The following is a 27510-nucleotide window of genomic DNA, read 5'->3' on the forward strand; positions in this document are numbered from 1 at the left end:
GGATTAGGTCACAGCTGAATATGCAACATAGGAGAACATCTGACTTGGGTCTACAGAAGTTCTTGAAGGAGGTGGTGGTGTCTCAGTCAGGACCTGGGGGACATCAGAGTAAGCCAGGAAGAAAGTCGATGCAAGAGTGCCCCAGCCAGGCACCAGTGGCTCACACCTTTAATCCCAGCACTCAGCAGAGGCAGGTGGATCTGCGAGTTTGAGGCCAGCCTAATCTACACAGTGAGCTCCAGGACAGCCAGGGGAATGGAAATGAGAGAGAATGTGTAGTTACATGAATCCCTGGGCTTCATCCCAGCACACTACATAAAACCACCTGTGTGGCTCATCTATAATCCCTGTTCTCAGGAAGTAGAAGGAGGAGGATCAGATGTTCAGGGTCATCATGGTGAGTTCTAAGCCAACCTGGCTACATGAGACCTTGTCTTAAAAAACAAAGAATGAAGGCTGGGGAGATGGCTCAGCAGTTAAGAGCATTGCCTGCTCTTCCAAAGGTCCTGAGTTCAATTCCCGGCAACCACATGGTGGCTCACAACCATCTGTAATGAGGTCTGGTGCCTTCTTCTGACTTACAGGCATACATGCAGACAGAATATTGTATACATAATAAATAAATAATATAAAAAAAAACAAAGAAAGAAAGAATGAATTCTCTAGCTGTCTGCAGTGGAGAGAATGAGAGAAGAGATGAGCAAAAAGAAGTAGGAAAAGCCAGGAATAGCTTATATCTGCAGTCTTAGTAGTTGGAAGGCTGAGGCAGGAGGATTGCTGCAAGTTTGAAGCCAACCTTAACTACATAGTAAATCCAGATGAAGCTGGGCTAGAGTGAGAGCCTTTCTCAAAAGTAACAGCAGAGCCACCGTGTGGAGGCGTGCACCTCTAGTCCTGGCGCTTGGAAGGCAGAAGCAGGAAGACATCTGTGGGTTTTAGGCCAGCCTGCCCTGGTCTACATAGTGAGCTCTAGGCCAACCAAGACACATGAGACTGTCTCAAAAACAAAACAAAAGAACCATTCATCCCATTCAAGGCCTCTCTACCCCATGTCCCTGAGTTAGCAGTGCACCCCTGAAACCCAGAAGTAGCTTCCATACCCTTGAAGAAAGTCCTGGCCCAGAAGGGCAATGGCCACAGCCCAGGAAACACGTACGAGCTAGGGCAGGATGCTCGGAGTAGCCAGTGGAGGGTGGGAACGACAGGAGTGTCCATGTACATAGAAGGAAGTCATGTTTGTTTGCAGACATAAAGCAAGCATTTATGAGCCGGGCCGTGGTGCCATACACCTTTAATCCCAGCACTCGGGAGGCAGAGGCAGGCGGATCTCTGTGAGTTCGAGGCCAGCCTGATCTACAAGAGCTAGTTTCAGCACAGGCTCCAAAGCTACAGAGATACTCTGTCTCAAAAAAAAAGGGGGGGGGTGCAAGCAAGCATTTATGAACACCTACTGTGTGCTGGGGCAAGCAAGAAACAGCCATTCCCTGAGACTGTGCCACCTGCTCATGGGCCTGCTCCCACAGCCATCTCCTTGGTGGGTAAAAAATGATGTTCTTTGTTTCAATTAGCCTTTTCTTGATTGCTGGTGAAATTCCGCCTCTCTCGCTTGTTTACTTGCTATTTGTTTTCCTCCTACCGGGAATCGTCTGCCCCCATCTTCCGCTCATTTTTCTTCTGGACTCATAGAAGCTCTTTGCATATTTAGAGAGGTGTAGAGAAGCGGGCCTTTCCCAGAAAGGGGAGAACCTCAGGATCTCCCTGGAGGGTCCTGGGTCCCAGGCATGGGATGAAAGGGGAGTGTGGGCTTTGGATGTCCCGGCTGGATCTCCATCTCTGAACAGATCCTAACTCTGCCAGAAGATAAGGAACTTTCTGCAGGTGGAGCCCCTACCAGGCCTACATCTTGCATGGCAAATCCCAGCAGGCTTGTTTTTTACTTACACGGAAAAGATTCACTGCCAGAGGCTGGCCGGGTACTCTGCGTGGCACTCAGTGGGAGCAGCAGGTAAACTGCACATCAAGGATGGAGAGGTTTGTGTGGCTTCAGGCAAGGTTGATGGGACCATTTGAAAAAATGGTGTCAGGTGTCCAGGTCTCAGGCAAACACCAGGACCAGAATGGCTCCCCTAGTCCCTAGCACACCTTCCCAGCCTCTTTTTTTTTTTTTTTTTTTTTAAACTACATTGACCCAGATGGTGATGTTCCAGCACTGGGGAGGCAGAGGCAGGAAGTTTTTTCTTTCTTTTTTTTTTTTTTTTTTTAAGGTTTATTTATTTATTATATATACAGTGTTCTGCCTGCAGGTCAGAAGAGGGCACCAGATCTCATTACGGACAGTTGTGAACCACCATTTGGTTGCTGGGAATTGAACTCAGGTCCTCTGGAAAAGCAGTCAGTGCTCTTAACCTCTGAGCTCTCTCTCCAGCCCCCTTCCCAGCCTCTCTTCCAGCTACAGCAGCACCCAAAGAGGGACCCTGGCTTGAGGGACTCACACAAGCCCTGCCCCATCCTCAGCCTCCTGACCTTTGAGGCCCAGAAGCACCTCTGCTGTTTATTTTCCCTCCATTGCTTTCCATATTTCACTGGACAAATAATGCAGGCCATAAAACTGATTTCCAAAGCCCGTAAAGGCAATAACATTTAGGGAGACAGGAAAAATTAAGCCTCCTCCCTTCCCCGAGTAATGACAACTGGGAGCCCTCAGAGGGCATTCTACAGCTGCAGACACTCCCGGGCTGGGCTGCAGAAGTCCCTGCCCGGCTGGTAGATGGGGGCTCACACATGCTCCTGGGCCCAAAGCAACCACAGACCCTCCATGCTTCTGCTTCCTCCTTCCCTGGCTCTGCACCTCCACAGGACCCATCAGAGGCTGCCTGGCTCCCTGGGTCACCCACACACACACATCCTGTCTCCCACTGTGCTGCCCCCTGGGGCCTGAGGGTGGCCCAGTGGGAGACCTACACATTCCAGCACATGTCCTTTAACTCCTAGGAAAACACAGACACCGGTGTGCTCAGTGACACCTTTCAGTGGCAGAAAGTAGGTTCCCCAGTGGTCCTGGATTATCCAATGTCCTAGCTGAATTCCTCCCTGATGATTACCACACGTTATCCAGCACAAACAACATGGCTGCTATGGGCCTCTCCACGTCCCCTCCCCAGTAACTCAGTGGCAGGTCCATTCAAGGCTCTTAGGAAAAGATGAGGACCCCAGAAAAAGTCACTTCATGTCCCCACACTGAAGCTTTCCCTACCACAAAAGCTGACAGAACAGCCCCCTCTGGGATCTTTACTGGGCCATCAGTTACATTCTGGGCTCCGAAGTTGCTAGAGGAAACTGGGACTGCCTGGGGCAGTGGCTGAGAGGGCAGAGGGTAGAGGAGCTTGGCAGCCAGAAGGGAGAAGAACTGCCTGGAGGCAAGAGTAGCCCCACAGACCCTGCCGGGAATCACGAAGATGCTGGGAGTCAAGAACTCCAGGCTAGAACTCTCCCCTGGTGTGATGGTGCAGTCTGTTATCCCAGCATCAGGAAGGCAGAGATGTTGGGATGAGGGCTTCAAAGCCATCCTGAGCGACCTGAAATCATACCTCAAATAAACAGAACCCAACTGGGGAGATAATTCAGTGGGTACTACAAACATGAGACCTCAGATCGCCAGAACCTATGTTTAAATAAATAAATAAAAGCCAATGTGGTGATTCCAGCACCTAGATTCCAGGGAAGCCGAGGACAGATGTCTGGGGCTCAGTGAGCAGACAGCCTAGTCTAATGGGTGAGCTCCAAATCAATGGGAGACCCTGTCAAAAAACAAGACAGCTCAGTGGGGATGCTTGCCGCCAACCCTGACGACCTGTGCTGGAACCACGGACTCAGGCTGTGGAAGAAGAGCTATGACCCCTAAAAGCTGTCCTCTGGCCTCTATATGCATGTCATGGCACGGCTGTTCACACACACGTACATAAATAGTTTTAAACATTTAAACAAGGTGGATGGCTCCCTAGGAATGATGTCTGAGGGTGTCTGTCCTCTGACCTCCACATACGAATACACCCATGTACCCTACCACACAAAAAGCCCCCTCTTCAGAACACATGCACTGTTTCACCAAGAAGAATGGGGTCCCCCAAGCCAGGAGGGGACACCAGGGCAGCTTAGTCCCACTCGCAGAGTCTGTCATCACCCGTCCCCCACTTTTGAAGTCTAACTACATCATGGCATAGAGTGAGCTTGACTGAAGAGCAGGAGAGAGGTGAAGAACAAGGGGTCTCCCCCAGGCCTCCCAGAGGGTCAGTAGGCTGGGGGAGTAGGGAGCGGGCCTTGGGAGCAGGATAGAAGCTGGCAGGACCCCATGCTGCCCAAGGGACTCCAATGCATATTTGCATGGAGCTTTTGGTGGCATGCCGGAATATGCCCCGTGTGGTTCCTACGGCCGCTTTTCTCAGCAGGAACAAGTCTCTCCTTCAAATCGATGGTGACACATTTTTAAACTCCGATGTTAAGGAGGGAAAGATTTTGAAGGCCCCCCGGGGGGAACCCTTATTAGTCACAGGCTCCCGTGAGAGAAATCGCAGTGGCAGACTCAGTGGGCCTGGGCAAGACAAGAGGCCCAGAGGCCAGGTCACCACAGGAGGAGAGACAGGAATCACAGCAGCAAATAGGAAGCAGAGGGAAGAGTTGGGAGGGGAGGTGAACCGTGAGAGTGAGGCTCTGGTACAGTGAATAAGTCATCCGGTGGGGGAGGAGATGACAAAGGCTGAGAGCTAGTGGCTCTGTTGCTAGAGCACTTGCCCAGCTAGGTTCAGTCCCCAGCACCAGGCCCACTAAGTGTGGAAGCTCACACCCATAATCCCAGTCCTTGAGAGGGTCGGGAGTTCAACGTCATCTTTCATTCCAACGTAAATTTAAGACCATACAGAGAAACATAAAACAAAACACATGAAACTTCTGTTTCAAAAGACGGGGTGCTGGCATGGCGGCACATGCCTTTGATCCCTAGACTCAGGAGGCCAAGGGAGGAGGATCTCTGAGTTCAAAGCCAGTCTGGTCTGCACAGCAAGTCCATCCAGGGTGTGTTCGTTATTTTTCTATTGCTGTGGTAATCATGATCAAGGCAACTTATAGGAGAAAGTGTTTATTTGGGCTTATGGTTCACAATAGCAGGTAGCTGTGGCAACAGGCGACAGACATGGGGACGAGAAGAGCTGAGAACTCACAGCTCAAACCACAAGCAGCAGAGAGCACAAACTGGGATTGGCACAAGGCCTTGAAACCGCAAGACTCCCTCCAGAGACACTTCCTCCAACAAGGCCACAGCTCTTCAGCCTCCCCAAACAGCACCACAACTGAGGACCAAGTATTCAAATGCCAGAGCCTATAAGGGGACATTCTCATTCAGACCACTACATGGGGCTACATAGTTAAGACCTGTCTCAAAATAAAAATGGAAGCCGGGCGGTGGTGGCGCACGCCTTTAATCCCAGCACTTGGGAGGCAGAGGCAGGTGAATCTCTGTGAGTTCGAGACCAGCCTGGTCTACAAGAGCTAGTTCCAGGACAGGCTCCAAAGCCACAGAGAAACCCTGTCTCGAAAAACCAAAAAAAAAAAAATAAAATAAAATAAAAAAAATAAATAAATAAAAATGGAAAAACGAAGCAGGGCGGTGGTGGCGCACGCCTTTAACCCCAGCACGCGGGAGGCAGAGGCAGGCAGATCTTTGTGAGTTCGAGGCCAGCCTGGTCTACAAGAGCTAGTTCCAGGACAGAGAAACCCTGTCTTGAAAAAAAAAGAAAAAGAAAGAAAGACCAGTTAAGTTCTGTAAACACTGTAAAGAGAAAGTAAAGTCAGCAAGGGGACACTTTGGAGGTGCCATCCGGGCTGGAGCCATGGTAAGATGTCAGCAATCAAGCAGCCACCGAGAACCCTGACTACAGGGGAGTTATGGACCCTAGTCGAAGAGATCCCAGGTCAGCATGAGTAGCAGGTACCAGGCTGAAAGGGGGTCTCCAGGAACCAGGCAAGAGTCAGAAAGAACATGTGCCAAGAGCAAGGGCCAACCCTCTCTCTCTTGTGGTTTAGTTTTCTGTTTTCCTCCATCCTTCCTTTTTCAGCTTTGGAGATGGAATCCAGGGCATCACTTACGGTAGGCAAGCTCTCTACTACTGTGCTGTACTCTCAACCCTCAACCGTCCCTTCCTTGGTTGTGTGTGTGTGTTATATGCATGATGTATGGGCACATGTATGTGCAGGTGGCAGCCAAAGATGGACTTCAGGTGTCTTCCAGCTTATTTTTTGAGTCACTGGCCCCAGAGCGCCCCAGCTGGCTAGACCAGGTAGCCCGCAGACCTCTGGTCCTTCTGTCTCTCTACAGAGCTGAGATTACAGGAGTGTGCCACTACACCTAGCTCTTTACATGGGTGCGGGGGGAACCCAGGTCTTGCTGCTTGTGTAGCAAGCATGTCAGTCATTGAGCTGTCGTCCCAGTGTGACTTGGTTCCAGGACGATTTGGGGGTGTTTTGCCTTCAGGGGGTGAGGATCTCACTATGTTAGTCCAGGCCGTCCTAGAACTCACTATGTAGACAAGGCTGGCTTTAAACTGCAGAGATCTGCCTGCCTCTGCTTCCTGAGGTTAGGATCACAGAGCACTGTGAGCTTGTCCCAGAAGACCGTCAGCTCTACACTAGGCATGATGAGCTGTATGCAAGGCTCAGTACAGGGCACTGTGATCTCAACTCTGGTCCTGGCTTTTGTTTTGTTTTATTTGTTTGTTTTGTTGGTCGTTTTGTTGTTGGTTTTGGTTTTTGGTTTTTCGAGACAAGGTTTCTTTATGTAACAGCCCCAGCTGTCCTGGAACTCACTTTGTAGACCAGGTTGGCCTTGAACTCACAGAGATCCACCTGCCTCTGCCTGCTGAGTGCTGGGATTAAAGGCGTGTGCCACCAGCGCCTGGCCTGGCCCTAGTTTATTGCACTTATTTTTCAATAGGGTAGGGGCTAGATAGATAGCTCTTGTTGCTATCCTAGGGGATCAGAGTTCAGTTCCCAGCACCCAGGATAGGTGGTTCACACTCACTTGTCACCCAGCTCCAGGAGATCTGATACCTTCTACTGGCCTCTCAAGACATCTGCACACAGTAACCTACAAGCAAAGATATACACACTTACACATAAATAAAATAAAAATACCAACTCTAGCTTCCATGTCCACTTCCTTGATAATGGCCTTCACCATCCATCAGCTCCAATCACCTGTTAGGCACCTGCGAGGTTCACCTTGAACCCTGAAGCCGCCCTGTCAGAAGACGTATCTCTGGGGTCTACAGATGAAGAAGGTGGGACCTGAGGATCATTGTACCTTGATGCAGCACACCAGGCTCCACAGGGGCCACAGCAGAAACCGAATGCAGCCCTGTTGGGCATAACCCTGCTGTGCGCCACCCCTAGCCCCAGAGCTGCAGGCCCAGCACCCTGTTCTGTCTGGAGGAGGGGTGCGCTCCTGCCTCCCATTAGGAAAAGCATAAGGCTGAGCTGACAGGTGGGCAGTCAACCACAAAAATCCCTCCTTGACTCTTCCTGGTCCCCTCCTGACCAGATCTGCCCTCTTCCTACCACCCTGTGGGGAAAGCTCCCTGCTGCCAGACAGGATTGGGATTTAGCTTCTCTGGCAGGCACAGCAGAGCTTCCCGCCGCCGCAAATGTCAATTCTAGGCCATTTGCTTCGTGGATTTTAATGTCCCTGTTTCTCTTCAACATCCACAGCAAGGTAGCCCTCGCTTCTCAAAAGGGATGTAGTGTTTGATGATGTTTAAACCGTACGTGAAATACAGTCAGGCGGCAATAATCAAACAGTCGCAGGCCCTGCTGGCAGGGGACAGCTGACAGCCGGCTCTCTCTCCCACAAGCCACCCCAACACTCTCATTTTGATGGCAATTACAATGTCCAGAAGGGGAGAAGGTGGAATGGGGGAAGTGGAGATGCTATTCAAGGACCACTTGTTGTCACTGGGAGGGGGCAGAAGTTATGTGATGTCATGGGGGGTACCCCTCAACTGAACCCCACCCGCACTCTCAGAATGGCTCTATACTACGCTACCATCCTTCCCTGCTGTCCTCACCAGCTTCCTTTCCTGACACCTCCGCATAGATATAAATAGCATGGGTTTGGTGCATGCCTGCAATCCCAGCACCCAGAGAGGCTGAGACCGGAGAATCACAAGTTCAAGGCACTACAAAGCGAGTTCAAGGCCAGCCTAGGCAACTTATTGATAGTCTCTGTCTCAAACTAAAAGTTAGACAAAGTGGAGGTAGGAGGTATAGTTCAGTGGTAGAGCGTTTTCCTAATATGCACAAGGCCTGAGTTCAATCACCTGAATCCAAAAATAGCATATCCCCTAACCTGCCTATTGCCGATGTAGAGAACAGGCATCCTTACATGGTGCCCCAGGCAGCCACATCCACTATAGGGTCCCCAACCCTGGGGAGTCATTAGGTCCTGCATTGCTGTGTTTTTACTGTGACCTACTGTACAAACAGCCTGAGCACCTCCAGGGACACCCTCCCTGACCAGATGTACAGTTCTCAGACTTGCCCTTGCCATGGGGATCTCCTTGGCTGTCCTGTTGGAATGAGTCCCTCATTATACCCTTAGTTATATGTGGACTCTCCAGGACAGTGGGCATCCTAACTGGATTCTATTCCTTTCTCTGAGCTCCCCGAGAAACCCCTGTGGGGAAACACGCCCCACGGTAGAAGGGCCTGTGGGAGTTGGCGGAGGAACCAGATCACCTCATGACAATGTTGTGAGAAGACCAGGTCACCAGAGGCATCTGAAGCTGACCCTCTCCTACCCCACAGTCCCTGTCCTTAGCTCAGGCCTAGGCACCGCAGCTCCAGAAACTGTACCCTTTGATAGACTGCAGAGGGTACCATAAAGTGGCCACTTAGAATGTCTGCATGACTGGGAATTTTCAAAAACCAACAAAGGTATTTCCAAGGTGAGACTCCGAGGCAAGCAGCCCTGGGGCACTGGAAGCTGCAGGGGACGCTTTAGGTGGCTTCTACTCTGCCAACTCTGACCTCAGGAGATGTAACCAAGTCCTGATAGGGCCCACTTAAGACCTGTGGCTTCCCTGGGGGCATGTTCCCTGTCCTACCTAGGAAGGCCAGGTCTACACCTGGAGTGTGCTGGAGCTGACCCTGGAGGTCTGGAGAAAAGATTCAAATTTGCTGTTTTCCTTCGCTGACTAGGGTGGGAGGAAGGATGGAGGATGATGGTTTCAGCTAGACCCTTGGTCATCTAGGGATGCAGAGGGCCCATCCCTCCAGGCAGCCTGTGCCCAGTCCCTAGTGGATCATTCCAGGAGAGCGAGCCAAGAGCTGCAGCTCCAGCCCTTTTCATGCTCCGCCAACTTAATAGTCTCCATTAATTTCAAAACACACACATTCCCATAAGCTCGGTGCTCGGGACAGCACATCGGGGACACGGGCAGCTGCACAGGTGTGGGAGCTGAGGCCAGGTGGCCTCAAGGACAGGAAGCCTGGGACAGAATGTACTCTAGCCACCATTCCATATGGGCAAGTCACAACCCTCTGAAGAACATTTTCTGATGTAAGTTTAGTCATAGCCCAGAGATGGAGGCCAGAAGCCTGGGTTTGAGACTCTCCCACTTTCCTGCTGTGTGACCCTGAGCTGATCACCATCCATCTCTGAGCTCTAATTATTCATGTGTCTTCCTCTCCAGGACTTATAAGAACCTTGAAGGCAGGCACATCGAGGCTCGCCTTTCCTTCCTCACCTCCAGAGGCTCACACCAGCCAGGAAACTCAGGCAGAGATGGGGATGGGGGGGGGGAGGGGCGGGGGGGGCGGGGGCATGAATGCTAACCACTGTCCATATCTGCGAAACCAAGAGACTCCTCTAAGGCCCAGAGAGGCAAGTGAGGCCTAGATCAGAGAGGGGGTGTCCCAGAGCTGGCTCGTGCAGTGTTCCTGCCATCCAGCCAGCCCACAGCAGAACTGAATCACTTTCACTCACCAAAGGCCAACTAGAACTCAGGGCAGCAGACAGTGGGTCCCCCTCACAGTGGGGCATTAGCAGAAGTTCTGGAGGCAGAAGAAACCCACAGGTTCCCTCCGAGTCCCGCCCACCAGTCAGGCGCTCCTCACTGGGCCGAGCCCTGAAGGCCCGGGAGGAAACCTCAATAATTCAAAAGGGATCCATCATTTATGAATTTATATAACATGGCTCGACCTTGTGAAAATGAGCCACACTCTTCTGGAGGCATCAAGCATTTTGGTGCTTCTTACCATAGGGAGGGTGGCTGCCCACATCTCAGGCCACCTAACTGGCTTCCTGCTTCATGCTATGCCCACACCAGACTCCCACACCCAGTGGGGGTGGGCGAGAAAAGCAATGCTAGCTGCATCCCCTTGCCCCAGTGCCAAAGACAAGGGGTTTTGTTCATTAGTTGGTTCGTCTGTTTTTGAGACAGGGTCTCACTATGTAGTCCAGGCTAGCTTGGAACTCACTATGTAGACCAGGCTGGTCTTGAACTCATAAAGATCTACCTGCTTCTGCCTCTGCCTCTACCTCTGGAGTAATGGGATTAGAGGCATATGCCACCACATCTGGTTTAGGGCTCTGACTCTTATCTGGTTTTGTGATCCTGTGAAAGCCTTAATCTCTTAATCTGTAAAGTGGGTGCCCTACACAGGAAGCCTCAGCATCCAGTCAAGGGCAGCCCCGGGTGAACACGCCTTGTAGTATTGGGGGCTGGGGCTCAGGCCACGTGGGGACAGTAAATTCAAATCGTGATCCCCAGAACAGGTACCTGCTCACTGTCCACTCTCTGCAACCCAGCAGCCAACAAAGACACTGAATTAGAACTTGTTGCCTACCCGATGCTGGGGGTAGGGTGGGACACAGACACACACACATACACACACACACACACACACACACACACACACACACACACACACGAAGGGCTAAGACCTGTAAATGAATGGTAACATAAAGAAGGAATCCTGGGGGGGGGGGGGATTAGCTGGAGAGAAGGAGGGCTTGAGCTACAATGGGAACTGAGTGGGAATTTGTCAAGGGTGGTGGGGGAGAAGAATGGGGAAGGGGGGGCGGAGAGCAGAGAGAGGAGGAGGAGAGAAGGGGAGGGAAAAGGAGAGGAAGGGGGGAAGATAAGCAAGGGGCTAGAAGTTGGGGAGGAAGATAAAGGAGAAAGGGGAGAGGGGAAGGAAGGAAGATAACAAAAGGAGAGGGAAGTGACCAAAGAGGCCATGCAGAGTGCAGAGGCTGGCATAGTGGCCTCCCTGGCTCGGTTCTGGCCAGCACTGCCCCTGCCCATGCGGAGCTTTTTTTTTTTTTTTTTTTTTTTTTGCTGTCGGCGGCCGGCAAGCCTCAGCAAACACATTTAAATCTGAAGTGACAGATAAAGCGATTTACGGCGACAGTTTAGCGTCAGATCACTTCCCACCAGGCAGTCGCTGTCCCTGCGGCCCCCTGCTTGCTAGTCCATCAAGGCGGTCTCTAAATCACCCGCACCAGACCAGCCTAGGCAGGTTGGGGAGCAGGGCGGGGCGCACGGTGGCCTCACTGGTGGCCAGACGCTCAGTGTCAGTGCCTGCACCTCCACACACCGGGCTCCACTACCCTTCGGAGCTGCATGAAGGGATGAAACAAGGGTTCGTGCCACGGTGGGGTGGGGTGGGGTGGGGGATAAGAGGCGGGTTGGCTCTCACAAATCAAAGCCGTGGACTTAAGAAGCAGAGTGCCACTCTTGCCTTATTTTAAATAAATAAGCAGCTTAAAAGTCTCCAGCGAGGCCGGCTTGTCGCTGTGAGACATGGCTTCCCACCATTCTTTAAGGCCAGGCCCCAGAACCCAGACCCTTCAAAGGCCTCCCTGACCCACCTCGCCTCCCGCCACCTCCTTGCAGAATTAATTGGTCCCTGCGGCGTCACGCACACTTTATTCAAACCTCCCTCCCGGCGCTGTGTCACATTATATTCTACTTAGCCGCTCTTGCTCCTGACTTCTTCAGGACTAATTTACTGGGGCCTCTGTGTGTCAGGCCTAAACATGTGTCATCCTCGCTCCCACACTGGCTGGGGCTGAGGATGATGGCAGCTTTCAGATGAGGACCTGAGGGATGGGAGGTGCTGGCAGGAGCCCCCGATTCCACTCCAAAGGCCTCGGTGGTGCCCTGACACACGTGCGCAGCCTGAGATTGCTCTGAAGAGAAGAGTGGCTGTCTCGTTCATGTATACTCTGCCCTGAGATGACTCTATGGCCAACGCCAGGCCACTGGATCCCTGGACTGGCCAAGAATGAGGGTCTTTGTGTACAGACTTCCAGGCTGGGAGTTGGCCATCTCAGGCCCAGGGGTCCACAGACACCAGGCTGCCGAGCTAGACATTCAAGACATAGATTTAAGGTCACATCCTCCGAGGCACAGAAAAGACTCAAACACTGTGAAAGCCACAACACCCCCTGCCCCATGTGGAGAACCCCAGACCTGAGCTCTCCCCACCCACAGCCCTGGGGGTCAGAGGACACTAGAGACAGGCACTGCCCCAGCATCTCCAGTGCCTGGAGGAGAGAGTGGCCACAGGGGCTCCCTAGCTTATCTTGCCAGTGTGGCAGTCAATTTAATTAAGATGAATGTGGCATACCCCATGGGCAGGAGTTACCGATGGCAGGAGCTTGAGGCTCTCCTGGGTGCTGCCCTGGCGTGTGGCCTTGGCCATCAGCCCATGGGGCGGCTATGGGGAGAGTTCAGTGAGCGTGGCTTGCCCTGTGACCTTAACCCTGCCACTCAGCAGTCAGGCCTTCTGCCCCCTGCCACATAGCGTACAGCGATATCATAGACGCACAGGGACACCATCACGTCACACCTCACACATGCCCTTTCGGCAGGGTTAAAATCAGTCCTGGCCTTCAAAATGCCAAGTGGCTAATAGAAAGATGCGGGTGGGGCGGGTGGCAGGGGAGGGCACTGGACCTGCCCTTTGCAGGCATTGCCTGGGTCTTATACCAAGACACAGATGCTCTCCCTTGAGCTTCCCACTTCTCAGCATGGGATAAGGGTCCAGACCACCCCGTTCCCTCACAGGCCCCCTCTAGTTCCCCCTACATCCTTCTCCTTTGTGTTCTTGCAGCTGGAGTGAGGCCCAGGGGGACACTCCTCCCCATCTGGAAACAGAGACACAGTGAGGACAAAATGAGGATGGACATACACACACACACACACACACACACACACACACACACACACACACATGGAAGCCCTGGTGGGACTTCGAGACCCCAGCCACTCCCAGTCCACACTATGTTCCACAGGCCATCAAATGCCCACAGGCCAATGCTACCCCTGGCTTCAAAAATAAAAATTTAAAAATTCCCACCCCGAGATAATTGCTCTCTCCTCTCGCCTATTGTGGTGGCTCTGCGGTCGGCAATGAGAAGCAATTATTCATGGCTAATGATTATAATCAAGTCAAATAGAATTTAATGGACATGCATTCTCTTCCTGCTTGAAACTTTACATATGAATTAAGCACATATGGGTTTCACGAGGCTCGGACGCAGATTTATGCAGCCCTCAAAAGCCCCACATTGCCTGCGACTTTTATTTCACTAATAAAGGCTGATTTATGGGTTCCTTGGAAATGCAATCTCTGCTGCCCCCTGGTGGGTGACGCTGCCAGGGTGAAGCCAGGGTCCAAGGGGATGGGGAGGGACCTCTGTCTGACCAATGCCAATACCACATCAAACACTGGGGATGCAGGCTCTGCATGGGAAATCCATGTCCAACACCTGCTTCGGCCACTGCTTGCCACTCTGGAAGAGTTCTAAATCCCGACTGAGCCCCTTTCTAGAAAAAGATCTCAAGAAAACACACTAAGACGTTGGGTTCACTAACGCAAGGAAGAGCAAGAAGCATCCGCAGGAGGCACCAAGTCCTTTTCTCGTTGAGCTGTAATTGGCTCCTGTGCAGGTCATTCCTACCTTGCACGTCCCCAACAACCCGATGGGTCACCTTCCATCATCCCCACTGTACGGAGACAGAAGGAAGCCTGGCAGATGCAAGGATGCCATGTCCTGGGGGAGGCATGACCAACAGGGCCATCAGCCCAGGGCAGCCAGCTCAGCCAGTGCTGGCATGCTCCTCAGCAAGAGATCTCACAGGCCAATCCATGCCCCGTGTTCAAGCCTCCAGAACCTTTTCCTGTTCCATGAATCCTGTGACACCAACCTTGGTCCCTAAACCCAAATTTGTTCACTGGGCAGGCTGCCAGGGAATTCACGAGGCAAGGCACCTGCTTTCCCCGTTGTCCATTTTACAACTCAACAGGAAGGGAACCACTGGGTGCCATCCACACCTTTGGCGTGGCCTGCAGGACCAGGTGCCAGGGCAAGGCAGACCCAAGAGACTTCCTGAGGGGCAGGTGTGCAAACCAGACAAAGCTATCTTCACTCAGATTGATCCATTGAACACCCTGCCACCCACCCTAAGTCAGGTGCTCAAGGGAGACACACAGAGCAACAGCCAGAAAGGCAGAGGTGACCCAGCTCTCTCTGGCACTGAGTGCCACCCATCACCGAGACAGGCAGGGTGGGAGGAGGACACAGTGTTATCCCTCTGCAAACACTACCAGAAATGCCACCTAGATCACAAATGCAAAGGTCCAGGACAGAGTGAGCAGTCACCTCTGCTGGGAGCCCAGTTACTTAGGGAGACCAAAGAGAGACTGACAGCATCAGCAGTTCCCTGTTCCAGAGTCCTGCAGGGACCGACTGCCTTGTGGGGGCACCGCGCTCTGCCAAGCTGCAGAGCTTCTGCAAGCCAGAAGGCGAGAGGAGGTCCAGAAGCACCTGGGGTGCTGTGGGCTGCACAGGGGCAGAAACAGGCATGATGGGTTCTCCCTGTACACGAGAGCCCTGTGTTAGGAGCTCTTCCTGATAGTCACACAATCATAGAAAAAGACACCTCTGATGCCAGCTGTAGTTCCTGAGGGTTGTATGAGGGAGGGAGGGAGGGAGGGAGGGAGGGAGGGAGGGAGGGAGGGAGGGAGGAAGAGAGGGAAGGAAGGAAGGAGGGAGGGAGGCCACCCAACCTTGTTCCAAGACATTCCTATGCACATGCTAGTCTTTGCTGGCCCCAGACACCCGTTCCTGGTGACTCCAGAACCCTTTCCAGAGCCTCTTGACCTCAGCCAAACACCCCCAGAGAAGCAGCTGCCTCCACTCTGCTCATCACAATAAACCGCCAAGCCAGCAAGAGGAGAACACACGCAGAAAGCTGAGCAGCTCCCAGCCCAGGCGCTGGAGAGCTGCCAGGGGGCTGAGGGGGACCTCTCTGTACCCTCCCTCCCCTCCATGAGCTCCCTCACCTGGTCAGGTGTGGAGTGAGGCAGGGCTGTTGGGGGTGGGGAAGCAGCCACAGCCCCCTCCCCAATGAAGAGACCTGGCTCTGGCCTCCACCTCTGAGGCAGGGCAGTGTGGCCACTTTCCAGTGGTGCTCTCCCCAATCCCCACTGCTAATGGGCCTCAGAGCGGCAAGGCAGCTTGGCAGAGCGAGATGCCCCCTCAAGGCAGGTCAGGGCTTCCAGGGAAAAGAGCCCAAGTACCCGCCACGCTGGGCCCCTGTGGCGCCAGCAAGCCATCCACACCAGCAGCTGAGAGGCTCTCTGGAGCCAGGTGGCGCCCACCCATTTTTGGCACACGGACCAAGCCGAATGTGACAAAGTGGCCCCCCCAGGCCTCTGACTCAGGCCAGTCACTCACCAGCGTTGACAATGGCATCCACTTCCAGCTTGGTGATGTCCCCTCGGAACAGGGAGATTTTCTCATTCAGCTGCTTGTCCTTCTTATACTTGGGGTCCTCCACTTTCACAGTCACCCCTGCAACAGGCAGGGTTAAGGGGTCTTCACTGCAGAGTCACTCAGCCAGAGTCCATGGGCAAAGAGCCAAAAGGGTAGCGAGTGACCACTGATGGTGGTGGTGACATCCTACTCTGGACGAGACCTACTGTGTGCACACAAGGCCTTTACAGTAATGATCCAGGAAGTGTCAGTGATCTCACATACCCCCTGGTTTCCAAATTTTTGAGACAGGCTGTCCCCAACTTCCTACATGCGAAAATTGGCCTTCAACTCCTCATCTTCCTGCCTCTACCTTCCAAGTGCTAGGATTACAGGAACACCCTACCACACCTGACTTCACACACTCCATTTTTAGGTGTCACAACAGAGGCTGAGGTGGGATAAGTGGCTTGCCTGGGGTTATGGGTTACCACACCTGCACTTTCAGGCCTCAGGAGTTCCCCCAGCATGCCCCTGTAAGCAAGCACATCACGGCAGCACAGCACAGCTCCCAGAAACTGAGTTACCCGAGGTAGATGGCTTATGTGGCCTGGAGATGGTTTCTTAATGCTGTCATGGAACTGAAAACCAAACTGGCCTCAGGCAGTGTCACTAATGAAATGACGTGACACATGCAGAGAGCCTGGATGGAGGGAACACTCAGTTGGTACCACTGGATGCTCTGGCAGATCCTCCCAAGCCATTCTGTAGGGCCCCTGGCACGCCCCGAGAATAGGGCCTACCTTTCGCGGTCTCCTTCCATGTGGGGATCTTCTTCAGCTTAATGAAGTCCCTGCAGAAGTAGTGCGCCTCCCTCTGCTTGTCACTCAAGCCCTCCAGAAAGGCTGCAGGGGCAGGAGAGGCAGGAAGCAGAGTCAGTGTGGCAGGGCGAAGAGGGGCCCCACGCAGGCCTCCTCCTCCTCAGAGTTCCTGCTGAGTCCAAGAGTGCAACCCAATCCTACCAGCCATGCTTCCCATGGCCCTCAGGGACAGAGACACGGATGACTCCACAACATCTTGCCCTGCCGTCTTTGTTCAGGAAGAGAAACTGAGACCCGGGGAGACTGAGGGACTTGTTCAGTCACTGCAGACACCAGTTCAGAATTCAACCTGGTCCCTTCCCGATACTTAAACATCTCTAGGCCCCTCATATCTGCATTTGTAGCGGGGTAAGATGTCCTTGCAGAACAATTGCAAACTCGCATGCACTAAACCAGGCAGGCTGGTGATGCTCTGTCCCTTGTCAGTCACAATGTCACTGATGGCAAGACAAATATCCTCAAAGACAGACTCTGGCAGATCTGGAGCCCACTGTCAGTATCCTCCCAGCAGGCAAATGTTCCCATTTTTACAGAGGAGGCATCAGGCACTTGGGAGGCAGCCTGAGGTCACTCAGATGGTGAGTGAGGACCCAGGTCCCCACCTGCTCACAGACTCTGAGTAAGCCAAGTTGGTCCCCGCTGCCCCAAGTCAGGCCTTCCCTTGCTGTAGTGAGTTTGAGCCACCTCAAGAGACTGATCTGCTACAGCTTAGTCCAGGCTTACGGCTCACAGGCTCCCCCTGCTGGTGAGCGGCTATCTATACACTTAGCCCCCCCCCCCCCCCCCCCCCCCCCCCCCGCGCGCCCAGGTGCCCTCAAACCCAGGCTAGGGGAATGGAGAGGGGATAGCACACAGCAGAAAACAGGAGTGTGGGGATGAAAGTCAGCTGGTGGAATGCTTGCACAAAGCCCTGGATTCCAACTTCACTACCACCTCCCCTCCTCTAGGTGAGACTCAGCTCAAACCTAAGAGCAGTAACTTTATTACCCCATTTCCAAACCTGTCCTCCTAACTATACCCACCGACTGGGCCATTTACCAACCTGCTCCTCAAACCCCCAGGAGATTTCCTGCTCAGGGCCTCTGTACCTGCTATTCCTGGAACAGCAGTTTACCTTCCAAGTTCTCATTACCCTCTCCATTCCCTTCTCCACTTAAATGGCGCACACCTTTAATCCCAGCACTCGGGAGGCAGAGGTAGGCAGATCTCTGTGAGTTAGAGGCCAACCTGGTCTACAAAGCGAGTCCCAGTTATTACACAGAGAAACCCTGTCTTGAATCTTAAGAGTCTGTGCTGGACATCAACCAATAAGATCTATCCATGTAAGGATCTGTGCCATTCCCCACCAGCACAGTGTGTGTGAGGGGCCATGGATGATCAGCGAAGAGCTGAAACCTGAAGGCTGAGGATCAGCTGGCTGAGCAGCCGTCCAGGCAGAGGGCCTGCCTGTGCAGAAGTGCTGAGGCAAGAGGGATCATTTGGGGGTGATGTGGAGGGAAGCGGGAACAGCCAGAGCAGAGAGAGAAGGCAGGGCCCAGAGGGGTGGAGAGGAGTGCGTGGGGCTTTCATTGAAGGTCCCTGAGAAGGGGCCGTCAAGACCGGCAACAACAGTGGCTCCGTGGTAAGGTGCTCAGCTAGCAAGCATGGGTCCTGGGTTCAAGCCCTGTCCCAATTTCAGGAAAAGAAGGCAGGACTACAGATCCTCAGGAGGGGCACCCACCAGGGCAGGATTTGAGAGGGCAAAGCCTTTCCCGGGGAAAGCAGGGCAGCAGAACTCTGGCTGTTATTTAGCTCACCATACTAGTTATCACATGCAGTCATGACCAGACACCCTGAACGTTGGCACAGTCAAGTGTGGATGCTTCCAGCCGGTTAGACCTGGAGCTGGCACCAGGAAGCTGTGGTGACTCCACTGCTTGCCAGCTACCGCAGACCAGCTACAGGCACTGCTGAGATGGTCAGGCTAGGACCAACCTGCAGCCACATGGAATGAGGCCCACGGCCCAAGGACACCCAGACCCCTGGCAGACACATCTGACAGATGTCACCACCTTAGAGCCCTTGTCAGACCCAGATGAAAGAAACCTGAGGTGGATCTGTCCTTCATAACCTTGGTGGCCTGCTTTGTATGGCCACAGCCCCCAAGGCCCTCTTGCTCCAATGGAGTCCAAATAGAGCACTATTTCCCAGAGACTACACCCTGTCTCTGCCACAACCACCACTACACCAGTCTCAGGGACATCTGTCAGTCTGTCCCTGTCAGGATTGGTCCCCAAATACACAACCTCAAAAGGCCAGCATGAGCCAGATATGGTGACACACACTGTTATCCCAGCATTTGTCAAGCAGAGGCAGGAGGATGAGGAGTTCAAGGCTACCCTGGGCTGTATGAGATATGAACAAAAGATCAGCACACCAGTACTGTGTCTCCATCTCCAAACACAGCCACGGTCATGGCAGACTCTTGAGGTGCACAAAACTACATAGCTGCCTGAGATGCTTCTCTGCCCCAGGGCCCAAGAACTTGTTCCTCACCTCAGCCCCAGCTTTGAGGACCATCTCCCAGGCCTCCTCTGCCCCACACAGAAGTCACTACCCGCCTCCTTCCAAGTCAGATGCAGACTTAAAGCACAAGTGGGTTTTATTTTTTTATAAAAGATGTAAAACATGCATTTTCATTCTCTATCATTTTTGAAGAGGCGAGAGTATTTCACGGCTCACTGAGACAGGTGTTGTAAAAAGATGTTCGCAGTAAATTTTGATGGGGAAGCCTGACCCCAGACTCAGCTTCCAGAGGCTCGCGGGCACGAAAGCTGGGCAGGAGGAAGCAGGCTCTGCCAGAGCCATAAAGCGCGCCAGGCAAACGGGAATTCAATGATGTGTTTTAAGAAGTATCTTTATGACACTTTGCAAGACGTTGTTCAGAGAGATGAGACAGGCTGAACCTGTCGGGGTCCGGGGGGGCTGAGTCTGCAGAACACCAGGTGGACACAGCTGATAAGGTTGTGCACTCGAACACAGCAGCGTGCAGCGTCTGTGGCATTAATCACCTGTGCTCACTGGCCCCTGGGAGCAGAGACTCAAGCAGGGAAGAACAGAGTGTTAAGCCCACTGCAGCTCTCAACCTGCCTCCACTCACACTGCATCCCAACCTGGAAGAGATGCCCTCACCTCCTCATTCTCGGGTGCGCCTGGACGATACGCTGGCTCAGCAGTCCCATCAGAGACACTGTCATTGAAATGATGTTCCCTACGGTCCTCAATCCTGGCCCCTCCAACAGGACCTGCAGCTGAAGCATAGGAATCTCACCATGAGCCACCGGGGATGGGGACTGCAGGCTGGTCTGTAAAAGCCCAGCACAGAGTGGATAGGAGGCTGGGAAGAAATGTGAAAGGGGCAACTCTGTAGGCTGTCACTCCAATGTAAGCCCAGCATGACAGATGAGGAAATGGAGGCCCAGGGAGCATGCAGCCGTGATCCTGGGACTTGCTGGAGTCAGACGGCACCAACGTTCCTTCTTTTCAGTACACAGTTCTGCTCCAGTATGGGCCAAAAAGCCAAGGCTAGGACAGCGCCCCTAGATGTTCCTGATGGCCCCAGCTAAGTTCGCTCACAGCCTTTCAGTGTGAAATTTCCAGTCTTTTTTAAAGTAATTTTTAAATATGTATTTATTTTATTGTATTGCATGGGTATTTTGCCTGAATGTATGTATGTGCACCATGTGTCTGTCTGGTGTTGTTAGAGGCCAGAAGAGGCATTGGGTCCCCTGGAACTGGAGATGGGTGGTTGTGGGTCACTGTGGAGAGCTGAAGAGCGAGCCCAGGCCCTCTAAATGATCAATCAGGGCTCTAAACTGCTGAGCCATCTCTCCAACCTATTTCCAGTCTCCTAAAGAGGCCCTTAGTTGGAGGGAAAGTACTGTGGCACCCAAGAACCAAGGGAATTAGGTTAACCAGTGCAATCAGATCTGCCACTAACAAAGCTCAGCACTTGGCTCAACCCCCAGGATCATATAAGCCAGGCTTGGTAGTGCATACCTGTAATCTCAGCATCTCGAATAATGTACAGGCAGGAGGATCAGAAGTTCAAAGTCATCCTCCATGATACAGGGAGTTAGAGGCCATGCTAGGCTACAGGAGACATTGTCTCCAAAACAAAAACAAAAGCCTACATGTCTCCTGATGAGGGGATCCAGCCTGGTGGCTGTCCTCGTGGATGGTTAATGGACCCAGAGAAGCAGGCAGCCAACAAGGAGGTGAAGAAGGAGCTGAGCCTTGGGCAAGGCCTCTCTAGCTGGACCACAGCAGACAATGGACATAGCACAGCACCCCATAAGGAGATTCTTCTGGAAGGCTGAGCCCTTCCCAAGCACTGATGCTTGCTCTCCAGCCTCTCATCTGCCCTCTTGCTGTGAACCTGCAGCCTGCTGCCTGGGTGAGATTATGCTTTGAATCTGAAGCCCCCATGGGCTCATGTCACATTTTACAAGCTTGGTCCCTCGCTGGTGGCGCTGTTCCTCCTCATCACCAGCCACTCCTGCATCCATGGTCGTAGTTTCCTTTTGTTTAAGACAGAGTCTTGCCAGGTAGCACCATCCTTGCTACACCAGTCTCAAACTCACAGCAATCCTCCTGCCTCTACTTCTGAGTGTTAGAATCAGAGGTGTGCATCATGCCTTCCTGGCCCTCTGCACAGAGCCAAAATGAGTCTCTTTTTTTCTTCCCTTAAATGAAGTATTGTGGTCACAGCGATGCAGAAGCTAACGTGGGCTGCCGTGGATGAGAGCAGGTGCCACCAAGCAACCCCAGGCTGCTTTGGCTTCCCCATGAGGTGAGGAGCCCTGCCCAAGGGTTCAAGGGTTTTCACACCCACTGCTATTTTATATATATAGTTGTTGGTGGTGGTTTTTCTTTTCTTTTTTTAAATATTTATTTATTTATTATGTATACAATATTCTGCCTGTGTGTATGCCTGAAGGCCAGAAGAGGGCGCCAGACCTCTTTACAGATGGTTGTGAGCCACCATGTGGTTGCTGGGAATTGAACTCAGGACCTTTGGAAGAGCAGGCAATGCTCTTAACCACTGAGCCATCTCTCCAGCCCCTGGTGGTGGTTTTTCGAGACCAGGTTTTACTGTCGAACAGCCTTGGCTGTCCTGGAATCGCTCTGCAGACAAGGCTAGCCTTGAATTCACAGAGATCCACCTGCCTCTGACTCCTGAGTGCTGGGATTAAGGGTGTGCACCATCACCCGGCCATATTTTTTTATCCTAAACTGCCTATACATTAGTGTTGTGGGAATGTGATCACTGTGTGCCAGTCTCTGACAGAAGATCACCTCAGGAGAGCAAGCATCTCGTCCTCACTTAGATACATCCCTGAAAGCACATGTCCGTTAGAGACTCGCATCAGGATGGTCTGAGAAACCCTAATACCTGTCTGCAAAAGAAAGTGTGTACACACCTGTAACGTCTGTAAGATGGAAGGCCACACAGAGGTAAAGAACATAAACTGTCATAACGTGTACATGTGGACTACAAGGTGAGATCCAGGTCAGCTTGGGCCACAGAGGAAGGCTTGGCTTGTTTGTTGTCTTGTTTTTGAAGACAGGTCTCACTATGTAGCCCTGGCTGGCCTAGAACGTGCCTTGCAGACCAGAATGATCTGGAACTCAGATATCTGCCTGCTTCTGCCAACCAAGTGCTGGGATTACAGGCATGTGCCACTAATCCTAAACTTTTTTAAAAACTTTTTTTTAAATTTAACTTTATTTTACATGCATTGGTGTGAAGGTATCAGATCCCCTAGAACTGAAATAACAGACAGTCATGAGCTGTCATGTGGGTACTGGGAATTGAACCTGGGTCCTTTGGAAGAGCAGTTAGTGTTCTTAACCACTGAGCCATCTCTCCTAACCTTATTTTAAAAAAAAAAAAAAAAAAAAGTCTGTAAGGCAGGTGGATTTCCATGCCCAGAGCCTGCTGTCCCAGGTCATGGAGACTTGGAGTAACCTCTTCTACACACTAGGTAACTAAAACACGAGAGGCCTTGTCTCACCTGCCAGCCACTGTCACCGATGATGCCTCAGGACTGCATTTGGTCACAGTGGGACCTCCTCTAAGTCTAGCCCTCCCTCCTGACCCTGGAATGCCCTTCCCAGTCAGCTTCTTTACCTCAGGTCACTGATCTCCCTCTGACCTCCCCAGCTCAGGTGGCCCAGCCAACACAGTTTCCCATAGTGCCCACAGGACAGAGACCATGTCAATCATTTCCCCCACTAGACAGACTACAGTGATCGCCCCCACTGGATATGAGGTAAAAGTTTATTGACTGAGCGCTAAGGAGATGGCTCAGTGGGTGAATGCACTTGCCATGCAAGCCTGGACACCCGAGTTTGAATGCCAGAACCCACGCATAAGCCTAAAGGCCAGACGAAGTAGCACTGGTATCTGTAATCCCAGTACACCCACTGGAAATGGCAGGAGACCAGAGCCTCAACGACCAGCTCACCGGGCTTAAACAGACCCGGGTGCAGGACTGGCATCTAGAAACAGAGGCAGACCCTACACTAGATGTGATATTGTCCCAGTCCTCTGGCACCTCCCTGAGTTGCTGCTCTCCACGAGGAGAAAGATGAGCGCTAAGAAGGGACAGTGACTCCCTCTGCTGGAGTTCTGGGCCAGCCCCCAACCTCCGGCCAAGTTTGAGGGAGTGGCAAGTTTTCTCTGCTCCCAGACAAGACTGTCAAGTGCTTTAGGATCCTGGGCAGACAAGCAACTCAAACTCAGGGAGAAGTTCTCTTTCCGAAAAACGTCCCAATCTGAGGTTAGCTTCAACCCAGTTTGACCCGGGTGGCCCAGCCCCCATGGTCATGCCTACCAGCAGCCCAGCCAATGAGACAGGCGCCTTCGCAGCACTTTTGAAAGAGGATCCGCCCAGAGTCATAGGGGAGGGACTGGCTCTGAAGGGCAGGGGCAGCTGGGCTGCCGCTCAGGGCTATTTGGGACTCTGGACTTTGCGTTCCAGCTAAGAGACTCGGTCGTCCAGGACCTGTGGCCCCTTCCCGGCATGCCTGTCCAGAAGGAGAAATACTTTCATTCTTGGGGGAATCAGTGACTCTCACCAACCCACACTGTCAGTCTGCTCTCCAGGTTCTATGAGCCCAGTCCCCCAAGAAGGGGGCAGCTGCTGGCAAGGGGCCAGAAGTCAGCAGGCGGGCAAAACGGGCACATACCACACTCCTAGAGAGGCCGACACCCGAGCTGTCACTCTTGGGGCTATCTGAACTTACCTGGCAGCCACCAGCCCTGTGTCACTCTCACAGCCTATCCCTGCCACTCGGCCCCAAATGTCTAGCAGCATGCAAGGCAAGGTATTAGAGGCCAAGATACCACACTTTGCTTCTACACACTCGAGCCTGACCTTGGGGAAATGGGCTCTGACACTAGGCCTCAGTTTCCCTCATGCGCATGGAGGAAGGTGGCAGGTCCCAGACGATCTGGGCGAAAGCGGGGGGGGGGGGGGGGTGTTCCTGGGGCCATAGCCGCCTTCCCCACTCACTTGGTCAAGGGGTGACCTGATGTGGGAGCTGGACATGACTGTGGGCTGAGGGGGGTCCCCAAGTGTCTCGGGACATGTGGGGTGCCATTCAGCCCGGGAGGCCCACGCCCTGAGCTCACACTTACATTTGGCCTCCTTCCAGTCGGTGGAGGTGCTCAGGTCCACCTTCGCGGCCATGGCCAGGGGGGCCCAGGTGCGCACCCAGGCTCCACGCCCCGCCGCCCCCCACGCCCCAACTCCCGCCGAGGGCCACGCGCAGAGGCTGTGCGCACTTCGCGCCACCGGGAGACTGCACGCACTGCCGCGGGGCCGCGGGCCACCCGCCGAGCGGCCGGGCCAGGGGCGCGGGGCAACCAGCAGCTGCCCCGCCGCGCGTAGCTGTGCCAGGCGGCCGGGCACTTGACTCTGCAGCGACATGAGCAGGCGGTGCCGGGCGGCTCTCCGCCCACTCGGACTCTATTTACGGTGCTCAGGAGAGTCGGGCTCGGTCGCTTATTTACTCTGGGACGAGAGTGGCGCGTGCCAGCTCGTGGCGACCTGCTTAGAGACCGCGGGCGGCGCGCCGCTGGGCACTCTGGAACTTGTAGTCCGGGTCCGACACACTGCGCTCACGCACTTGTATACACACGTGCGCACCCAGCCTGTCTGTGTCCTCCGGGAGAGGCCGCAGCCAACCTCCTGAAGTTCTTTCCTCGTTCTTTCCGCCGAGTTGCCCTGGCTCAGTACTCAACTCTGTCCCTAACGCGTGCTTTGTAGGCAGAGAAACCTGGGCTTGTCTCGCCGCCACTACGCTTCACCCAGCTCCGCGTCTGGTCCACAACAGCTGCAGGTTACATTCCACCAAGGGGAGGGGGTAGGTGCAGCAGACCAATTTGTCAGGTTGGACGGCTTCTCCCGAGCCAGGCAGAAGAGCTCAAGCTCCTCAGAAGCTCCAGAGGCGAAGCGGCGCCTACTGAATTTCAGAGCAACCAAGGCACTAGTAAAGTTTGAAAGCCAGAAACTTGGATGCCAACCCGGTGTGATGCTGCACACCTATAATTCCAGCATTCGGGAGGCAGAGGCCGGAGGATTTTAGGAAAGTTTAAGGCCAGCCTGACTACAGTGCCGCCCCATAGCTAGACCCTGTCTCAGTCAATCAGTCGATCCATCGATCCATCAATGAATATAAAAAAAGAAAAGAGAAAGAAAAATGGAATAAAATCTGGGTACCTAGGAGCACTATCTGGTCAACTAACTAGGGTAATTTTTCCCCCCTAAAGACACATGTCTGTGGGGCTAGAGAGATGGCTCATCCGCTAAAGAGCACTGACTGCTCTTCAGAGGACCGGGTGGAAATCCCAGCCCTCACATGGTAGTTTACAACTGTCTGTAACGCCAAGATCTGACACTGTTGTGGGATATTTGTACACTGTGAAGCTGTGATTGGTGTAATAAAAAGCTAAACGGCCAATAACTAGGCTGGAGGTATAGGCAGGATTTCCAGGGAGGGAAAGGAAGAGAAGATGAGGCCACAAGAAATGCCATCGAGACTCAGAACGAGTCAGACACACGGAGTCGAAGAGAGATAAAATTCATGTGGTAGAACATAGATTAATAAAAATATGAATTAATTTAAGTTAAAAGAGCTACTGGGACAAATCTAAGCTAAAGGCTAAGCTTTCGTAATTAATAAGTCTCCGTGTCATTATTTGTGAGCTGGTGGCCCAAAAGAAAAATACAACTACATGACTCCTTCACACAGACATACATGCAGGCAAAACACCAATGCACATAAAATAATAGATTAAAAAAAAAGACACATGCCTGTAATCCCAACATTCCAGAGGCCGAGGAGAGGCAAGAGGATCAGGAGATCTAAGTTAGCCACTACTTCATATTCAATTGCACACCAGCCTTGTCTACTTGAACGCTTGTTGTCGGTGCCACCCGTGAGACTCTGTGTTTTGTTTTTGTTTATTTGGTTGTTTTAAATTTTTTTATATTTATTTATTATGTATACAATATTCTGTCTGTGTGTATGCCTGCAGGCCAGAAGAGGGCACCAGACCCCATTACAGATGGTTGTGAGCCACCATGTGGTTGCTGGGAATTGAACTCAGGACCTTTGGAAGAGCAGACAATGCTCTTAACCACTGAGCCATCTCTCCAGCCCCCGGTTGTTTTTATTCTTTAAAAAAGAAAAGAAAAAAAAGGTTTAAACCCTGGGGCTTGAGAGATAGCTCAGTAACTGACAGCACTGACCCCAGAGGCTCAGGAGTCCATTTCCAGTGCTCACATGGTGGTTCAAAATTACCCGTAACTCCAGTTCCAAGGGTACCACACCCTCTTCTGGCCTCCTCGGGCACCAGGCATGAAAGTGGTGCATAAACATTCAAACACATATTTTTTTAAAATGAACTGTTATTGTGAGCCTTAATGGCTGAGCCATCTCTCCAACCCTTACCCCTCAAATTTTACAAATAAAGATTTAGAAAACAAAACAAAAAGGAGAGAAAGAACAAAGTGAATGATCCTCCTGTTGAAACGTCACTGCAAATCTGGCAGTTTAAGGCAGATTTGTCATCTTAAATTCTGTGAGACAAGAATCTGGCGGAGTCACCAGAATTACCTGCTGCGGCTTCATTCCTCCCAGGAAGCTCTAAGGAAGCCCCGGGATTGTTCAACTGCCAGAGGTCACATGCCCTTCCGGTAGCCCCTTCCTGCATCCTGGCAGTGAGCCCAGGTTCCTCTTGTCTTTCCTGTGGTGGGGGCCTTGTTCTCTGGTTCTGCTGGCTTCCTCTACAACTTTCCAGGCTGTGATTACACTGGCCCCATCCACATCCAGGAAAAAGTCATTGCTTACCCATGTCCAGCTGGTTTGAAGCCTTAGTTTCCCTTTGCCAGGGGTCATATTCACAGGCTTCAGAGTTTAGGATAGGCAGCTTGAAGGGCCTTCACTTTGCCCTCCAGCCTTCCTTCCTATCAAAGCCTGGCTAGGGGACTCTGGGAAAAGGTAAGGTCCCACCCAAAAGACATTCTGGTTACTAAGGAGAAGGCTGAAATCCATGTCCCTTGGGGCTGAGCCCCTGGAGCTCTCTGGCTAAGCCAGAGCCCCACCACCACCCTGCCCCTGGAGCTCTCTGGCTAAGCCAGAGCCCTGCCACCACCCTGCCCCTGGAGCTCTCTGGCTAAGCCAGAGCCCTGCCACCACCCTGCCAGCTATTGCACTCTTTAAAGCCCTGATTCTTCTTTGTCTTTTTTTTTTTAATTGAAAATA

The 27510-nt window shown here is 52.6% G+C and overlaps 1 protein-coding gene across 2 annotated transcripts in view; it reads right to left on the reverse strand.

The window, feature by feature from the left end:
* The window catches only part of Macrod1 (mono-ADP ribosylhydrolase 1), a 136981-nt gene extending 112196 nt beyond the window's left edge, over positions 1-24785 (reverse strand). For both annotated transcript variants that reach the window (XM_057780077.1, XM_057780078.1), the window contains exons 1-3: positions 24380-24785; positions 16618-16719; positions 15797-15913 (exon numbers count right to left, since the gene is read on the reverse strand). In XM_057780077.1, the coding sequence (XP_057636060.1) occupies positions 15797-15913; positions 16618-16719; positions 24380-24671 (511 nt within the window). In that variant the 5' untranslated portion in view covers positions 24672-24785. The remainder of the gene's footprint in view (positions 1-15796; positions 15914-16617; positions 16720-24379) is intronic.
* Positions 24786-27510: the final 2725 nt, after the last annotated feature.

The sequence above is a fragment of the Chionomys nivalis genome, chromosome 8, assembly GCF_950005125.1.
Source record: "Chionomys nivalis chromosome 8, mChiNiv1.1, whole genome shotgun sequence".
Lineage (NCBI taxonomy): Eukaryota > Metazoa > Chordata > Mammalia > Rodentia > Cricetidae > Chionomys > Chionomys nivalis.